Source organism: Pelecanus crispus, chromosome 2 (assembly GCF_030463565.1).
Source record: "Pelecanus crispus isolate bPelCri1 chromosome 2, bPelCri1.pri, whole genome shotgun sequence".
Classification (NCBI taxonomy): Eukaryota; Metazoa; Chordata; class Aves; order Pelecaniformes; family Pelecanidae; genus Pelecanus; species Pelecanus crispus.
The window spans coordinates 122,946,819-122,966,801 of record NC_134644.1 but is presented as its reverse complement, the minus strand read 5'-3'; the positions used below and the strand labels follow the sequence as shown (position 1 = coordinate 122,966,801).

At 43.0% G+C, this 19,983-nt stretch overlaps 1 protein-coding gene across 1 annotated transcript in view; it reads right to left on the bottom strand.

Annotated features, from left to right (window-relative positions):
- Positions 1–10,592, bottom strand: part of LAMA3 (laminin subunit alpha 3) — a 124,112-nt gene extending 113,520 nt beyond the window's left edge. The window contains exons 1-2 of the mRNA XM_075706040.1: positions 10,323–10,592; positions 4,201–4,353 (exon numbers count right to left, since the gene is read on the bottom strand). Of these exons, the coding sequence (XP_075562155.1) occupies positions 4,201–4,353; positions 10,323–10,592 (423 nt within the window). The remainder of the gene's footprint in view (positions 1–4,200; positions 4,354–10,322) is intronic.
- Between the last annotated feature and the right edge of the window lie 9,391 nt (positions 10,593–19,983).

The following is a 19,983-nucleotide window of genomic DNA, read 5'->3' as shown; positions in this document are numbered from 1 at the left end:
GGCAGTTCTGTAGGACTGCAGAAGCTTTATGCAGTGGTTCTCGTGCTCTAATTTGAAGGACTTCTCAGTGTTATTGTAGAGGTTATGCGATTCCACACTGGAGCTGGGTCAGTCACAATGAATGCAATGACTATTTTTGGAAGCCCAGTTCAATGCAGCTTATGACAAATCTCCCACCACTTTGACAGTTTCTCCCTACAGGAGAAGGGCCTAAAGGACACTTTATATTTTACAGAATGATAGTTAAATTAACTGTAATTTCAGACACATTTTAAGAAATTATGTCAGATATTTTGTAAGTTAAGAACAATTGTTTTTAATAACAACAGTGAGCAATAGCTGATTAATATTCCCAACAACAAATATTGTTTGTAAAGCTATGCACATAAAGGATTGCTATCAAAGAAAAATTAAACCCATAAGAAATACTTACTATATAAAAGCAACTCAGAAGAGTTGTCAGACTGCGAGACATTTCTACAAAATGTTTACCTGCTTTAATTGGCAGATAACATAAAAGAATCGAGTCCTCCACAGGCCATACCACTTATCTTAAATTTATGGTTGAGCTTCCCTCCCTCCCTAATAAAAGTACTAATTTGGCCATTACATTCCATTGTGTGCCTTTAATGTACAACAGTGACTAATAATACCGCTACACAAAAACTATTCAACATATTAGTGCACAAGACTTCACAGAGTCTGAGTCTTTCAGCACTATATTATTGCCATGAAAGCACAGTAAAGAAATGACACATAACTAAAAGCAACAATAAAATTTGTGGACTACACTTTTTGAAGTGTAACAGTTAGACATTTCTTTTTTATCGTACACTATCATGCTATCCTGAACCTTCATCTTCTACTTTTGAAGACAGAATTCAGAAAAATACCTGGGGGATCATTACTGTAATGCCTGCTGAGCGTTAAGAAAGTCAAAGATGAGGGCACACCTGCTAAAATGAGGCAATCCAAAGAGTCAGGGGAAGGGCAATGAACTTAAGTCAGACATTCTGGATTCAAAAGTTCAAAATATGTTGAAAACTATGTTGGGAAAATCAGGACCAATTAAAGGAATCAATGAGACTTCATTTGATCCAAATATTTTAAACAAGTCAGGAATAGCCACAGTATAAGCAGGCATGCTAACAGGATGGAGAGACTGCCTCAGGGATCAACATTATAGTTATTATTCAGACGGACTGTGATTGATTAGAAATGTAACTATAGTACAGAAAGTCAGAAAGGGAAGTAAAGCAGGGCTTTTGCTTTAAGGTTTCTGCTTTTTCTCATATTACAAAGTACAGCAAAATGAGCATTTTTCTAGCAGAAAGATTTAACATCCTGAAGGTATTTTGACTTTCAAAATCACCCCAGCCCTTGTGAAACAGAAACAGCAGCAGGTGGGTGTTCTGTTCCAACTCCATGGTAGTGAGCGCTCAAACTTCCATCATGGTGCAACTATCCAATTAACTACTGACCTCAGACCATGGCAAAAGGCTCCACTGGGACTCTGCTCTCAGTCTTAAAGATATAATGGCAGGAACACAGCAAATTAAAAGCTTTTGACATTGCACTAAGCTCTGCTTCCTCTAATTGTGAATATTTGATGACCAACTGACAACTCAGTCATTGCTTCCCCGCACGCATATGTACCTTACTCTTTGTCATGTTTTGCACATGCAAAAGCATTTCTGTATTTTGCTTGCAGAAAAAGATGCCTTGTGTCAAAATAAAGAACAGGACAACTACTCAGTGAGGAAAACTACATCCTGCTATCTTTTCAATATTACAGCCTGTGGTTCTGCAAGGTATTTAGGCACACATCTAACTTTAAGATCACAAAAACCTTCATTTCAACTCACTTGAAGGGGAATTGCACTCTGAAAATTTCTGTGTCTGTCAACTACTGAGAAAGTCTGCATGAGTGACACACACTAAGCTCTTAATTTTTAGGACCCTGAAATAAGGTAAGGTGAATTGGGGTCTCAGTGGTTACCTGCTCACTTGAATAGACTTACGCTGTCACAGTATTTAATTTTCTTCTTCATTATTAGCATTGTGCATTACTGTATGAATTTGGGGTGTGAGAATGCTAGGCAAAATGTCAAAAGTGGATCTCAAGTTCAAACAGATCCTGAGATTAAGGTGTAACTGACTGAACGCAGATAGGAGACAATGTCCATAAGGGGGGGGGGGGGGGGGGGGGGGGGGGGGGCAGTGGCAGAAAAAAATTAATCACATGAATCCTACTAAACCCTCATCCATCCACCAACTAAAATTATCCCTTCCTGATCACAAGACCTGAAGTAATTTTGACCTTTGTCTTGGGTTTCCCTTGTTTCCAAGTCAGAGAGTTCAGAGTTGCCTTTCCAAGTGGTACCAAAGAGAAACACACAGCCTCCCACTGAGAAATCCTTTAATAACTAGAATTTTAGCACACAGTGGTTCATCTCCAAAGAGTCCCATGAGAAGAGGCACTCAGTCCACATCCTTCCTCTGAAGGAAGGAGGTTTCTCAGAATTTTATTCAACACGTGAAAGGTAAGGTGTCTGTCAGTAGGTCCTCCAAAGAAATTAACACAGTGGGAATAGAAGTTTTGGATGGAGCAATGTGCTACACAAGTGAATGACGATGATGCACAAGTGTTGGTCACAAATATGCTGGACTACACCGCAAGACAAATAACAGCCTGCAACCTAATTCTACGTCTTGCAGAGGCCACGATGGATGCAAGCAGCTCAGAAGGTAAGGTCTGCTTTACCGGGAGGTGATTGCCTTCCCATGCCTATTCATAGCACCCTACTCTGCATTCAGTGTCCCTACTCTGTATGCTCAGCCTGGAAGACACACTTCCCTACAGTTTGCTGGGAAAGAAAGGCTGAGCAACTTACTTCACAGGAGCACAAAGCATCAGGGATGCAACACCCCTCAACTCTACAGTGTAACAGAAAGAGCAACGCAACTCAGAGGTAGGTCCAACCACTGAGTGCTAGGCTAACGTGGACGCTGTGGCCTAAAAATTCATCAGCTTCTACATAGCTCTCCTTTCTTTCATGGTATACTGGAGAAAAGCAACGAAAAAAACAGGCATGTTATTTAATTAATAGAAACGCAAATTCAATAATCACTGCAGTTTAGTTTAACTACCAATACTCTCTATCTTAAGTTGTCTGGCATTTCTGCACTGCTGGTACACTGGATCCAGAAACACTAAATGAAGATACCCTCAAAATGAGAACCATTCCAGTCATGTGAGGGACAGGAGCATTAAAACCCCATGTAACAGAAGACATAAAATAATTTGCACCTGAATCCCTAACAAAATGGCAGCCAAGTCTCACAGAGAAACATTTTTCCTTAGTTATTCCTCTCCTTGCCGTCAACTAAATTGAATGCCTATTCAAAAAATCCTGTCCAATATAATCAGTCAATAAACAGTTACTACTGTCCAAAATGTATATGCATATGTATACATATATTTTGCAGCCCGCAACATATATTTATAGTCATATATTTTCAGCTGGTGTGAACTTGCAGAGCGTAACTAATTTCACTGGATCAGTGCCCAATTATGGCAGCTGAGAATCCATCCCTATGACTTAAAATACAGATAATGCTATCGCCTGCAGAGGAAATACGGGTGTTCATGTTACTGCCATATGACTAATTCATATTACACTGGTTTTGCTGTCCCTTCCCTTTTTGACCATGTTATCAGTATTTTTCTGTCTATCTTGAAGATCTGGCTGGATGATAGAGAAACCAGAAGGACCCCTGAGGCAAAAGCAGACTCGAAACATTGTTCTCAAAATGTGTACATGGTAAAAGATCATGAAATCTCTCTCTCTCTCTGTGCCCATGAAAAAGGAGAATATGAAATGGAAGGTAGAGCCCCAGTTTCAACTGACCAATCCCCCTGGTAACCTCAGGTTAATGACTTACAGTGTCTGTGCAAGAAAGCTCACAGTTATTAAATCTGTGTGATGTCAGTGGCAAGAACCCACATCATCAAAATTCCTGAAGGAAAATAACCACTTTATTAAAGTTAACTTGGTAAAAAAATACAGAACATAAACCAGACAACAAAGCTGTGGTGTTGGACTTTAAAATCATCAGTTCAAACACCTCTCCCAGTTGCAAAGCTTGTATATAAAAGCAAGAAATGATCAAACCTCACCCAATAGCTCATGCACTCACCTGTCCCAGATCTAAAGTGACATTGACTTCATTGTACTTCAAGCCCATAGAAAGAGGAGGACTTTGCCACCAGCGCTCCGTGCCATCAATTGCATTGGTTACTGGGTGAGCTTTACTGGGATCAGCAGCATTGCAATAATCACAAAACTGTCCCTGAAACACAGCAAATTAAAAAGACGGTCTCAGCTGAAAATGCATGCTGTTGTTAACCGAGATTCTGAACTAGAGCACTGACTAAAAATGGGGTTAAATTTTGTTTCTCTCTTTATATAGTGCAATTTTTAATGTATAAATGATTCCTCTGGTGATTAAATTACACACTTATACCCTGAAACACACTAAATATTATGTTACAAACTAAAATTTCAGAAATCTCTTTAAAGAAACTACAATAAGTCTTTATTAATTAATTTATTGATACTTCGATGAAATCACCTATATTATGTATGCAGAGTTTTGCAGGAAATTAATGAAACAAAGATTCTTAAAACTGGATTAAGACCAACACACAAATTATCCTAAATTCTCCTAAAAGACCATGAAATAGCCACATATGTACATAGCCTGGTATTAATAAAGCCATAAAAAACACTCCATCTGTTACTTGCCTATATGTTTGGTGTTACAATTTTATAATAGTGCTTTCATTTTTTTCATGCCATTATAATACATTCTGAATCAGAGACTTCTGAACAATAGGTATTCGTGGAAAATGCAATGGTTCCTATAGAGTGTTCCCTTTATTTTTCCCTTTAAAGAATCCCATTGTATCTTCATTTGCACAAGGCACCGCCCAATTTCCAGTCCACAACTCAAGCCACACTCCAGAGATGCCCTGATAATCTCTCTTTGATAGTCTCTAAATCTTTTTTTATCTTCTATACAATAATGATGAATAAACTTCAGGAAACTTAATTGTCTTTTAATGTGGCACCCTGGCTTGCCCCACAAGCAGTATTTTTATCTTCAAGAAACTGTATTTTACAGTCTATTAAGATTAGTGCTGAAGCGTTGTAATCAGTTATTAAGGGATCTTTCTAGTGTCCCATTCACTTCTTACTCCAGTCACTGGGTGGAGATAATAAACGAAAATGCTAATTTGTGCCAGGCACAGATCTTTGTAGAAACCCAATAGAAAAATGGCATTTTCATTAAATGGCAATACCCTCTTAATGGTTACTTCAGTTGGACAGTTGCTTAATCCATTCAGCCTGCGAGGTCCTGACACTGTGTTGGACCCATGTTTTAAATAAGGTAATATTTGTACCATTCTCTTTATCAGCTAAGCATATTTTCATCAAAAAGACGCGACAAATCTTTTGTTGTTTCCACAACCCATGTTGCCTGGCATGAAGTATATTCCTACCTTTTAAGCATTAACAGAATCCCGTATAACTGCCACTATTTTGTTTGTTGCTGCTATCAGACTAACCAGTGTAAAGTAACTGGAGCAATCATACTTGTCCACTTTTAATAGAGGAATAACATTAGGGCTCTCACATTCTTGCTGGGTACAGTCTTGCAAGCTTGGTGAATTTAAGATGTTTATCTAGCAGAATTTGTTTAAAATCTGCCATAGTTACTAATGGATTGGAAATTACTTCATCATTCTCATGTGACACAAATACACCATCTTGTATCTTTCAAATACAAATCTGCATCAGTAGTAATAATTTCAGCATCTGCATCTAGCAACGGTTCCATCCTCATCCTGCTCTTCTGGAAAGCCCAGAGTATGACGTTTCCAGAAGACATGGCTACCATTAGCTGTTCTGATTCAGCACTGCAGGTGTCAACCTGGCTGAGGGTTAATTCTTGAGAATTCAAAGAGTTGTTTAGCGACTTACTAAATCCTCATGTACATATGTTGGTTAACTATGTCTGGGGTCATGTTATAACACAATTCTCCTCCAGCTCTGTTAGAGAAGATGGTTTGGCCGATTTTCATACAAACTACAATATGCCAAGACACTGCTGGATTCAGATACAGTTTGCTGCAGCAGACGCCACATCAGCCTGTGCTAGCTAAAGGCAACATTGCCTCTTTTTGCAGTGACAACAAAGAACACTGTGTCACTATCTGCAAAATCAATACACTGAGAAATCAATCCACGTACCAACAACTGCAGTTACCACCACGTCAGAGCATCTTTCCTGACAAGTGCATACTTGGAGTATTGACGTATGTGTGTTAAAACAGTACAAGCTTCCCTAAATAGTTTCATAATGTGCGTAAAACCATGGTCTTTAGATCTAAATTCACGTTCACAGTGATCAGGCTGGAAATACACAGGAAGCAGTTGCTGCTACGGCAGTTTCAGCTCTGATCTGGAAACAGCCTCAAAGAAAGGCTGAATGAGCAGAAAACAATAGGGAGTATTAAATGCAAGCGTTAAATTTACATGGACCTATGGGAATTCAGTATACCAGAGCACTTGATCTGAACTCTAGATACCATCTTTTTCTTTTTGGGCACATAATTCAAAGAATTTCATTGCAAGAGCTGGAGTTTCAGTTATTTAAAGTACATTCCAGCAACCCTGCCAACAAGGCAGCAAAACAAAAAATGGAAGAAAATAAATTATTGGACAGAGCAGCTTTCCCTGCTTCCCACTGGCAGTATCTCAGGCACGCCGCGCTCAGCCTGTCTGCTACAGGACACGTCTCCATTCCAGGAGACTGGGCCTCAAGTCTTTGTTTGATTTTGGCTGCAGTTCATCAGGCAGGCAGGTGTGCATTTGCTGGTGACCCTGTCACCCTCCTTTCCCCTGGATCTCCTGAGTGAAGGAGAAAACTGGAACTGCACGAAGGAGTTTGCTGAAATACGCCGGTGCGAACCAGAGACACCCAGGGATGAAAATGTCTCACCTGTAAGTTATAGAAAGTGATAACAATGAAGGATTTGTTCACTATTTAATACCTAGCAGTTCTGCGCCCACTGGCAGGGCAGGACAGGTATTTAGTTAAACTTTAATTCACACCCGCACACCACTGCGAACAGATTGGCAGACAAAACCAGGCATGCCATTTATCTATCAGTTGCTGAAATATTTTACACTGCAGTGCATCTCTTCACTCAACACTGTTCTTATTAAGTCATTGTCCCACTTGCCAATGGGCTAAATAAGGGGAACATACTGCTTTCCATAGCATATGTCCAGCACTGCCTTAAGAGCCTCAGCTGAGCTGCCCATGAAGGGACGGTCCGCCCCACTGATCACCTTGCAGAAGAGCTTTAAATGACCTCCAAATGTTCTTTCTGGATTTTGCCAGGTACTACAGGCTTCTTTAAAAGACGCATCACCAAATGACAAGCTGAACGAGAGAGGCCAGTGGCAGAGCAGTGGAAATGAAGCTGGGGCTGCTCGTCCTCTCTTTGCCTTCTTTTCAGTGCTTGGAATAGCACTGGCAACAGAGCTGTCTGCTCCCTTCATCAGAAAGAGGATCACCCTCCGCACCTTCTTTCCAATTTCCCTATTCATAAGGCACAGCTGCAATCCAGCCTTGAAGAGACCCCAGAAGTGAGTGGCCCAAGTATACGGCATTGCTTTAACTTGAACTGGCCTACCACGGTGCCTATTACACCTATCATTTTATGTAAAAGCTGCATGACCTCCCCTCAGAATCTTAGGAAACAACACGTGAATACCTATGCTGATTTTAAATCCTTCTATGTAAGCTCAGCGTCTCTAAGAGTTCAATGCACTCCTCTCCAATTTTCCACGAAAGAAACGATTCTCTTATTTAGTGTCTTTGAACTTGCGAGGCGCAGTGGCTTGATAATATGTACATTGTGCTGTTACTGCATTTTCCATGGCTGGATTTCCCTGGCCTTTCGGAAGACTTTCCAACCCTTCTTGAACCACAACTACTGGTAAACCACAGAAGTATTCATGTTATGTATCTCAGTGGGGCTTTGTTAAAACTGGAGAGAGACACTGCTGTATCGGTGCTTACACAAATGCTCTAGGAGGCACAACATGCTTCCTTGTGCCAGGGCTGAGCTATCAGCCGTCCTTCTGGGAGCTTGAATCAGGCATGAACCATAACTGCCCTCTAACCTAGGACCTGTAAGGCAAATATTTATCAAGAGGAACTCCCTCCTTTTTAGCCTCTTCCTATATATAGCAAACCCTCATTTCTAGTTGGGTGTTAGTACATAAAGGAAACAGTTACAAAAACCATCAATGGCAACGCGCATCACGCAACAGGCTTCGTTCCACTTGCTTGACGTGTTTATCTGATGTTTGTTTTGGCTGATTTTTGTTATATTTTGATTTCTGATATCCCAAGGCATGTTAGTATGAGACCTCACTGCAGCAGTGGGCTCTAGCGTGGTGCTGAGAGATTATTGGGCTTGCTATTCACCTGGTGGCATGGTTGTTTCGGGCAACTTTAAACATGGGTGTTGCATTCCGTATGGAGGGATGGATGCCTAAACTTCAGAGGTGTGTTAGAAACAGAGGACCAAGCAGTCTGCTGACCATGACAACCTTTTTTCGTAACCTTAGTTTAAGCATGTAATACCCGTGACCCAGTCCTCCTATTGGTAAAACTGTGTACTACTCAGCCTGTAAGCATCTCCAAAGCACTTTGAGCTTTTTATGACGGAGGGCACTACACAGATGTAAGGTAAACTGAGACTTCATGGTGAGGCAGGGAGGCATGGCAGAGCGAAATTCAGGGCAAAGCACACTGCTGGCTGTGGCTGCCTAATGAACTGTGAGGGCAGGCTGCATGATGGTGCATGCTCCCTTCTGGCACATGACAAGGAGTACAAACGCTGCACCTTCTTAGTCCGCTCCCCCTCTCTTGAGCATCTGTCCCCATGAAAAAATGAGAAGAAAAACTCTCTTTTCCATTGCAACCTCTTCTGAAATGAGATATTATGGGTTATTTCACTATTAAGACAAACAAATGCCTCGTAAGACTTCAAAACACTAACCCTTCTTCCAAGATGCTAAAAATTTACTTGCATTCTTTCTGTATAGCCTGGAGTCAGAAAGCGGACCTTAAAGCTTTCGAAATCCCTTTCAAATTGCAGTTTCACTCTGGCTCTCTTCTCTTCCCACCAAGACAGAACACAAATAAAATAACTTTGGAAGGTCTAAGGCTTTAGGAAAGTCCCCCCTTTAACAAGTTCTGATCAAACTGATACTGAACATCCATCGCAGTACATCACAGAGTTTGGTGCATTTGTTACTCTTTCCTTACCCTCTAACAGACATGTTCAAACAAGTTTCTACCAAAGGAAGAATATATTTCCATTAACCCTTTGCCAGGAGTTTTGCCGTTTATTGTTACCTTTCTTGTGACTGGCACAAAATGCGCGCAGTAATCTTAGGCTATGCTAGGAGAGAACGTCGTCATCCTCGCTGCCCTGCGTGCTCATCCTCCCTGTCAGAGCCCCAAGGAATCTCTGGCTTCCTCCCACAAGCAGCGCAAGGCATAGACGATGAGCCTCACATTTTGCGCTTGTAAAATACCACAGAGCCACCTGACTAAAAACCGGTCCTCTCTTCCCGCCGCCCCGCGGAAAGATGCCCGCTCTCCGGTGCGAGGACAGGGGTGCAGCACGTCCCCATCCATTCCCCCCCAGGCTCACTGCTTTACTCCTAAACTTTCTCCTAAACTGCTTTACTCCTTTACTACTACTGCTCTCCGCGGAGCGTGGGCCGAGCCAAACACCTCCCGGTTACTCCCGAAGCCACCTCCAAGCGCCCGGGGGGGACGAGGGGCTCAGGCATCCCCGGGAGCGGCCGCAGCACCCTGGGCACCGGGGCCGGAGCTGGGGGGGGGGGGGGGGGGGGTGTCCCCCAGAGGGTGGCGGGACACCTGCGGGCAGAGGCGCTTCCCTGCGTGGGGTCCCGCTGGTCCACGCTCCCCTCCTCCACCCGGGGCGCACGCCCAGCCAGGAGAAAACGCTGGAGAAAATGAGACCACGCACCCCAGGGGCACGCCGGCACCCCCGGAGGGGCCGGGACGCCCCAAAAGGACACACAGGCCCAGACACACACCCCCTCCCCGTCGCTCCGCAGCGCGGGACGGGGAGCGGGGTGCGAGGGGAAAGGGGGTCCCGGCGCCGCGACCCCTCTCCGGCCCCGCTCGGCGGCCCGGTTTACCTGGATGGCGCGGCCCAGGGGGGCGGCGGCCGGGCCCCCCGCCAGCTTGCAGTACAGCTCCGGCCGCCCGCCGCCGCCCGCCGCCGCCGCCGCCGCCTCCCCGCAGGTGGCCGTCGCCCAGATGCCGGCTGCCGCGGCCAGGTTGAAGTAGGGCGGGTGGAGGCTGAGCCCCATCCCGCGGGAGGCGGGGGGGTCCGGCTGCGCGGGGCAGAGGGCGAGGAGCGGCGGGAGGAGCGCCCAGAGGAGCGGGGAGCCCGGCCCCGCCGCCATCCTGCGCCGGGCTCTGCCCTCGCCACCCCCCGGGGCGGCCCTATAGCTGCGGTGGGCGGGCGGGCCGGGCTGGGGGGCGGCGGCGGGAGGAGGCCGGGGGCTGCCCGCGCTCTGCCCGCTCCCTCCGCCCGCGCCTCCCCGCCTGCGGGGCGCGGGATGGGGCGGGGCGGCGCCAGACGCAGCCCCGCTGCGGGGCGCCGGGCGGAGCGGGGCCGCCTCCCCCGGCGCCTGCGGGACGGGGCGGGGGAAGGGGAGGCTCCGCGGGCCGGGGGGTTGCCCCAGGTGTGCGTGCCCTGAGGGCCGGCTCGGCGGGCGTGCCGAGAGGTGGCGGGCACCCCGCCGCCCCAGGGCTCCGCTGGAGCGTTCCGATCCTCCCCCGCCTCGGTAAGCGTGCGGGTTCGTGTTCCTAAGGGGCGGTGAAGAAATCTCCGAGCATCCCACCCTCGTAAGCCGTGACCCCGTGACATTTTAGGGCGAGAGGAAATGGGCTTAAGCTGCGCCAGGGGAGGTTTAGGTTGGAAATTAGGAAAAATTTCTTCACGGAAAGGGTGGTCAAGAATTGGAACAGGCTGCCCAGAGCGGTGGTGGAGTCCCCATCCCTGGAAGCGTTCAAAAAACGGGTAGATGTGGCACTTGGGGACATGGTTTAGTCTAGTCTACCCTTGATTGGCTTAGAGTAGACTTGGTAGTGTAGCTTAATGGTTGGACTGGATGATCTTAAAGGTCTTTTCCAACCTAAACGATTCTATTCTATGATTCTGTGATTTACGGGCAGGAAAATGAAGGTTTCCCAGCTTTCTCCTCACGCAGGGCCATCTCCGCGCGAGGTATACCGTGCTTCTATCTGCGGGTCCTTGGGAAGGCGCCCTGTGCGACTGTGCTGCGGAAATCCCAACTCCTCTGGCCATTTTCAGTGCTCTGAGGCTGCTGGGAACCGTGCAGCCCAGGCCACCACGCTGCAACGTGCAGCCGGTGCTCTCAGCTCCTTGCGAAATGGGTGTTCCTACTCAGCCAGGGCAGACAACGAACCTCCTGTCTTTTTCATGGAATCATAGAATGGTTTGGGTTGGAAGGGACCCTAAAGATCATCTAGTTCCAACCTCCCTGCCATGCTCAGGGACGCCTTCCACTAGACCGGGTGTTTGGCACAGGCTCTGGATAACACAGAAGCTGGAGGGGAGGTTGGGGAGGGAGGAGGAGGCCTAAGAACCATGTCAGCTGCATCAGGAGGTGCACTGCTTAATGGCATTGCTATCCTAAGTTTCATACCCGTTGACATTTCCAGCCCCACACACGCTCACACATCCAGTGCTCAGTTCTCGTAATAAAATTTGCCAGATTCAGGCACAAAGATATGGTTAGATACACATAGCTTTAATATTTTAATAGTGATTCATGTGAGTAGCAAAGTATTTCATAACTTTATAAGGGCTTTGCTACATGCCACCCAGCACTAGCAAGGGAGATCCCTGGTACACAGTTTCAGGAAGCACCAGCTGCAAGCTATCGATTTTGTCTGCAAGAAAATATCACCACCGCTGTTTTTGTGCCACTATGGCTTTAGCACACCGTAGAGACATACCTGTAGGAGACAATTTTTGCGTCCTCCATAGAAAAGTTGGCTTTCTTAAATGTAGCATGCTGCCAATTTCAATATATCAGATTTGGCTATTCTATCCATAAATGCTTTCGATTTCTAGAGCAGCTTAAAAATATTCTCCTTTTCCAACTGTGATATTGTGGAAAGGAGATTATCTTATTGCACATGTCCATCGTATCGCTTCCTGCAATAGCTTGTATAAAACCTCTCATAAAAACTATGAGAAGTTTGAATAAAAACAAGCAACACCATCTTCAAACGCTCCATTAAATAAAATGTCCCATTATCAGACAGAATATCTACCGGTCTTTTCAACCTATTTCTTGAAAACCTGTTAAATCCTAGGTATATCCTGGAGTGTATCAGTTTTTACAAATGGAGATCTGGAAGTCGCTGATACAAGTGGCCTTTAACCCAGAGCAAGCAAGGTCTTACAAAGGCCTGCCATCCATTAACGTGCTGACCACCCTTGTCCTTTTTATTGTTAGAGGAATTAAATGAATAAAAGCTGAGCAGAGCATGTTCCTGGTAGAAAAGAAACGTTTGGATACTTTAAGGGAAATCCATTATAAAGTACAATATTAAGAGGAACCGATTCATTATTACAATATTACATAATTACAATTATGAAGACTACAAAATCATCATAATCTCTTTCAGAGTAGTCAGATTATCTCCAGGCTGGACATTCAGTTAGCAATCTCTGAGAAGATGTTGCTTCTGTATATATCCAACAAGCCATGAAAGATTTTCTCCTCTTCAACCAGAAGGGAACTTACTGTCTGTCACAACATTTGAGGAAACTAGTTTACTCCAGTTATCCTGTACATTCCTACAAATTGGACTCCAGTGGCGGTGGGATTGTTGATTTTAATGACAAGGCATCTTTTTCTATGAATGCTTCAAACTGAAATAACTGCAAAAGAAATAACCTTTAGTTAGTTTGGACACACTTCTTGCACAGAGCCCTGCCTCTGCATGTGTGGGGATGATAAGCAGCACTTCCATGTTTTGAGCTTTGAACTCTTCTTCTGCACCTCTGTCCCTGGTCTCAAAATAAACACTTGGGAAGGGTTTTCTGAGAAGCATAAACCTAGAATAAGAATAAGCAGAACATAAACCAGGTGATTCAAATACATTTGATGAACCTTTAAAAAAAACACAGAACGTACTGTGAAAGTATAGAAAATAAGTGCCTAAACTAAGAATTTGAGACGGAGAGCTAAATCCTGTGTCTACTAGAATGTGCTTCAAATTTTCTTTGACTGCATTTGTGGAGAGTAATACCTGACAAATTTTTCTGGCATAGTTTTGCGGGTAGTTCTGGTAAGGAATCCAGCTGCAGGAGATCCTTTGCAATCTCACTTTAAAGAGCAGATTCTTGTAAGCTGTCTGGTAGGCTGCACAGCACAAAAGGCAGCCCTTGCTCACTGTCCTGGTTTTGGCTGGGATAGAGTTAATTTTCTTCCTAGTAGCGGGCACAGTGCTGTGTTTTGGATTTAATAGGAGAAGAATGTTGATAACACGCTGATGTTTTTAGTTGTTGCTAAGTACTGCTTATGCTAGTCAAGGACTTTTCAGCTTCCCATGCTCTGCCAGGTGCACAAGAAACTGGGAGGGGGCACAGCCAGAATAGTTGATCCAAACTGACCAAAGGGCTATTCCATACCATACGACATTGTGCTCAGTATATAAACTGGGGGGGGTTGGCCGGGGAGCAGCGATCGCTGCTTGGGAACTGTCTGGGTATCGGTCGGCGGGTGGTGAGCAATTGCATTGTGCATCACTTGCTTTGTATATTATTATTACTATTATTATTATATTGTTATTATTATTATTTTACTTTATTTTATTTCAGTTATGAAACTGTTCTTATCTCAACCCAGGAGTGTTTCTCACTCTTACTCCTCCAATTCTCTCCCCCATCCCATCGGGGCAGGGGGAGTGAGCGAGCAGCTGCGTGGTGCTTAGTTGCTGGCTGGGGCTAAACCACGACACTCACAAGAGATGTCCTTTCTCAAACAGCGAGTATCAATGAATCTATTGGGAAGTATCACATGAGAAAGCGCAGCTTACGTGAGCAAGAACCTAATACCTTAGTAAAACCATGACATGTTCTTGGATCTGCTTTCCTAAAAGTTAAAAACACAGATGAAACTTTGCCAGCATTCAGAAAATTAGCCTATCAGATAGAAAAAGTGAGGAAGAAATCCTCCTGTTCCCTTTCTCATAAAATTATGTGCATTCTACTTAATCAGATTTAAAAAGATTTTGTTGGTCTTCTGGGTGATTTTTCTGACCTTTGGTTAAACACTTATGCCAAACAAGCTTTTTTTAGTCAGTGTGTTTTCTAGAAAAAATGCCACCTTTTACTTTTTCTTGAAAAATCTCTAGAGACACCTAAAGATGTGGGCAGATTTTAGGAAAAATCTTATGACAACTTCTGCCTTTGACTCAAAGCAGTTGGAAAAAAAATGTTCATAGTGGCATTCCCAACACGGGTACTCAATAACTTGATTTCTGTAAAAAGTCTAAGTGACCAAAAATTTTATGCAGAGACCCTGGAGGTATGTAAAGCCAGAGTGAATTATGTATGTGAGGAAGCAGACAGGAGCAGGAGTGTGGGTGCATACATGGAGATGATAATGATACCGTGGCCTGTCACCAGCAGATGGAAAACTGAAAATTTTCAGTGCTATCCTAGTCCGATAGCACTGAGTCTAGCCTGGCTTCTGCAGGGCTTTAGGACCACAGGAAGGAAGGGTAGAGTAAGGAAAATAGAAGAGTGAGAAATTTTTTCTTGAATGCAACTCCAAATTTCTAAACTCCATCTCTTTTTTAATCTATTTTAAGCCAAATCCAAAGCCAGCAGAAACCCACAGAAAAGCACTTATGGACTTCATTGAGCTTCAACTCACACTATCTAACGTAGAACTTCATGCTATACAAAGGTCAGTATCAATAATTCATGGGATGATACTTCATCTTCCCCTCATGTCATCTTTTGTTGTAATTACAGGTTCCAGAAACACAGATAAGAATTTATTAGCTGGCAGCTCTCAGCATTTATAAGACAGTGGCCCTCTGCAGAAAACACTCTTCTCCAGCTACCTGCCCTTTTTCCTCCCAGTGAGTCCTCTCCTTTTTCCTTCAGCCTTTATAAGGTTTGCTTTCCTTGTTTCTTCCTGTCTGCAAGGAGTAGACTTTGTTACTTGACAGATGTCGAGTGCTTTATTGAATATGTAGGCAATTGAAGGTGGTTTTGGATCTGTATTATTTTAAGATTAACAGATTACGTTACATTAGTAGGCATTTATGCTACTGTGATTACAGATCATTCTTTGTGTTCACGCTTTCTATTTTAGAAGATGTTCATTTAAGAATGGATTTAATATTTCAAGTCAAGAATGTTTGCTCCAAAATAGCCTTGCTGATATAATTTCTCTGTTTCATTCTCTTACTGATATGTGCAGTATAGTACATCTTATCTCATACTGCCATTTCATAGCATATTTAGGACTTGGCATATTCAGCTCACCAACCAGAAACCTGCAGTGAAAATGAGATCATCAAAAAATAATCTCAGTGAGTAATACCAGTGGTAATATTTAGCTTCTACTTAATATAATTTACCAAACGAAGGGGAAGGTGGCACCAAGTACCCCAGAACTTAAGAGACAGCAAAACTAGCACAGATGAGGACTTGTGAACTATGCTACATGAGCTGCAGAGCAGGTCAGTGGAAAAAGTAGGAACAAAACCTATGATTCCTGTGCAGGCACCACATTCACCATCTGACATTGCCGTACCAGGTGATTCACTCTTTCTTTGAGATAATAGGGAACCAATACGCTAGCAGGTAGCTAGAAAGTCTCTCAGATTAGATAGATCTGAGTCTCTACTCAGTGATCATTAAAGATTAAATTGTGCATCTTGTACCCCCATAAAAGTTTCATATCTGGCCCTTATGTTGAAGCCAGTCCTAAAGATTTAGTCTATGGAAGAGTCTTCCTGCAAAAGTACTGGAGCTCTCTTCACTCTTTCAAAATTATAATCAATTAAGCACATCTGTAGCCTAGAATGTAAATATCCAACCAGAACATTTCAAGCTCAGATTAGGCTCTCTACTTTCACCAAGGAAATAAGGCATTTATCACCTCCTGTAATAAATGCTTATGCATGCTTACTATTCAGTTTGTGTCTATAAGTAAACTTTCCTTAGTTTTACTAAAAGCTTTTTGCAGTACACCTCAGCTAAAATAAGGTTACTCGCACACACTCTGGCTTAACAGCAAAATGGTGCAGTGTACATTTATGTGCTGGCAAGTCCTATGTCTTCACTGCATTTCATCGGGGAAGATGCGTTCTGTTACGATCATTTTGGTCTCTGCTTTTCTGATGAAAATACCTTTTCATCTTGCAGAAATTTCTGGTATCACAGTACTTGAGGACCCTACCATATCACTTTGAAATAGAGAAATTATCTTCTTTATAATTAGAATAGTGAGGCACACAAAACTAGGACCAAGGTCTAAAATGCAGTTCTGTCAGCAGAAACAGTTTAGATGCCCACAGTGCTTAGTGTAATCCAGAACTCAATTATTCAGAACTGCACTTATGTCTTGTCCTTTTGTTTGATTTCTTTTTTCTTGTATCTTTCACCTGTTTCTTTCTGGATGTGCACATTAGGATGATGCCATCCTTCTCCATAGACCATCTTTTTCTGAATGTCGTTGTACTGTGCCTGCTAGATCTTACTATCCATCCAACTGGAGCCTCTCCTATTATCTGTCCTGTTATCTCACATGGTTCAGGTATCTCACTTGATGCTCTTTCAGCTTTTTCATGATCAGTTGTCTGCATAGTGTGGCAGTACCATGCAACTGTGTTTGCTGCATAGTCGTTTAGTAGCTACCACTTTACTGAGCATCCCTCTACAGCCTAATACCAGGTCTGCCTTTTCTTCTGCCAGACAGCAATCTCATGTACTAAGATTTTCCTGCACATTCTGCTTCCTAAGTTTACTTGGCATATTCTTATAATAGAAAACCACCATGAATTCTCTCACCTTCCAAGGGCTCTCAAGGTAAATTGCAACATGTGTAGCCACATTGTCACCATAGCTCAACCCTGAACCATTGCACTCTTGTATAGACTTAAAATAGTACCATCTAATTTGGCTGGTTTCTCATTGTCTTTCTCAGTGAAGCATCTCATCTATTTTGGCTGACTCAAACCACCATCTTCTAAACTAGCTCTTGATTGCTCTAGTATTTCACCTTTATCTTTGCTGAATAACATAATAGGAGAAGTTAATTAAAGACTTTTCCTTAACCCTGTGCATCAGGCCAGTCGTTACAGTTTTGGATAGAGATAGGCTAAGTTGTGATCCTTGATGTAAGAGGCGACTTGCTCACTGAACTGCCTCTCAGTACTGCCACGCTCCTTTAATGCACGGTATCTGAATGCATGCCTTTGGCAGACTGCACAACTAGTAACAAACTATGTCAGAGCCTTTTCCAAGCCCATGACATGTTAAGTGCAATTTTTTGTATTTTTTGGTCTCTCTTGAAATGTTCTAGCTACAAACATCTTCCTAGCAAGCACTCATGACTTAGAGTCATGGAATCATAGAATCATTTAAGTTGGCAAAGACCTTTAAGATCATCAAGTCCTACCATAAAAGACTTGATGGGATTGTGGACAAAAAACTTAAAAATGTCTATGTGGCTGATGCGACACCTAGCTTTGGTATTTCATGCCCTTTTATTACAGAGAAGTACTAAGCCAAAAGAGGAGGGAAGGTGAATGTTTGGTACTTTACAACACTTTCCCCATTCAGGAAAAGGCGAATTGCATTTTCAAGGCAAAAACATGAATCCTTATCAGTAGCCAGTGTGCAGAAGTCATGCCAGTCCCTCCCAGTCTTGGTCTTTGTATGTTTACTCACTGAGTATCCTAGGGGCTAGGGCAAGCCTAGAAGTGAGACACAACTTCTTTGCCATGCAGTTCCAAAGAATAAGTCAAGAGGAACACTCTGGCGCATGCAGCTAAAGATATAGCTAACTTAAGACTCCCTAAGCAAACTACAACTCACTGTTCTCCACTATGTTGACCATAGAGCCTGATGTACCTTTTTTTTTTTTCTTACTTGAAGAAACTTCTTAATGGGCAACTTTAAAATCCATCCACTTCATTGTTTTGCTTCTTGATGGATTTCTTTTTTATTCTTGGCTTTCTGTACTTTTTAATAGAGTTGCTCATGGACTTAAACTTCAAAAAGAAGAAAACAATTCTTGGTCATATAATGCCTGATTCTTCATGAAGAAGCATGTGCTTCCTTTGGACAGTACCTGAAGACTTGTCAGTCAAACATCTGACGAAAAATAAAATGTCTACTCTCATATTTTTCACATCCTGTTTTTTTTATTTGCTGACATTGGTGTTATTATTGCTGCTTTGGCCATCATAATCAAGGAATACAGCTATGCACAGACTTCCTGCCACAGTATGCCGAGCAGCTCCTCATGGAGAACACTTCTTTGTAAACTGCTTTTCTTAACAGACTTTCAAACCATTGGTTAGATTAGATTGGCATCTGAATTTCATAGGTTTTTCTGCAAGAATTTTCTATCATCTGATCTCTATTAATAAGGCAGTGCTTTTTCTGGGATCTGTTTCCAGCAAGGTTTTTGTGTTTTTAGGTAGTGTTGCTGTCACAGATTTAGACACTGCCTCAGGTTTACTTCAACCTCAGCTCTAGCCTGACCATAGTCTCATCAAGTTCTTAAGTTTTAAATAGAACCTTATGTTTAAATGTGGTAGGAAGCCAGATCTTCAGCAGTGTAAATTGAAGAGACTCCAGTGCTATATTGGTTTATTCCAGTTAAGGATCAGGAGACAAATGTAACTAAGAATTCAAACAGATGCAGTTCAAGAACATTAAGATTTACTTATTTTTATTTTTGGAACTTGGAAATGATAGTAAATTTAAAACAAATCCCTTGTGAAAGTGCAGCAAATTTAATGGAGAACATCTTTGCTATGTTTTTTATAAGCACAATTATAGATTTCTACAACACAGGTATAATACACTATCAAAATTCTCTGTGGAACAGAAATTTATAAGAGTTGTAATTCTTATAAATCTCTATTTTTTGTGTGTGTGTGTGTTAATAACAATTGGTTTCAGCCATGTTAATTATCAGACACTTTGTTAGAAGATGTGATAATGCTAGCTTAGTGCTGCTGTAATATTATTTTTTCATTTGGGTATTTTATCATACAGTTGTATTCCTATGTTCTTTAGCCGAGTTCTTTCTTTCCAATTAGTGGGCTGATTTTCTGACCAGCAGGCCATAAGACAGAGAAATTGAACAGACTGAGCTGTAGCCAGTAACTCAAATAAATTTTGTACCTGGCAATGGAAGTAGTTTCCCTCTTGCATGTATAGAGATGACTCCTAAAAAACTTGATTATGCCCTGTCATCCTTACCCTCAGCCCAAGGTCCTCAGTGCCTTCCTTTGAGGACTTCCACTTTCTCCAAGTGAGGATGAGACCAATCTACCAGACCGTTTTACTGAGTGGAGTAGGTTCCTAGGGACCCATCTCAGAGGGTCTGGGCCCTGAAAGTTGTTCTCTGCAATGGCTTCTGTTGTCCTCGGACAAGGCTTTTGGGACAGAGAAGAAATAAGCAAACACATACAGTTCTGCTGTTCAGAATGTCTCGCATGAATGAGACAGCAAGAATCTTACACTTCTGTGCTAAATACAGAGCATTTTTGTGGTTC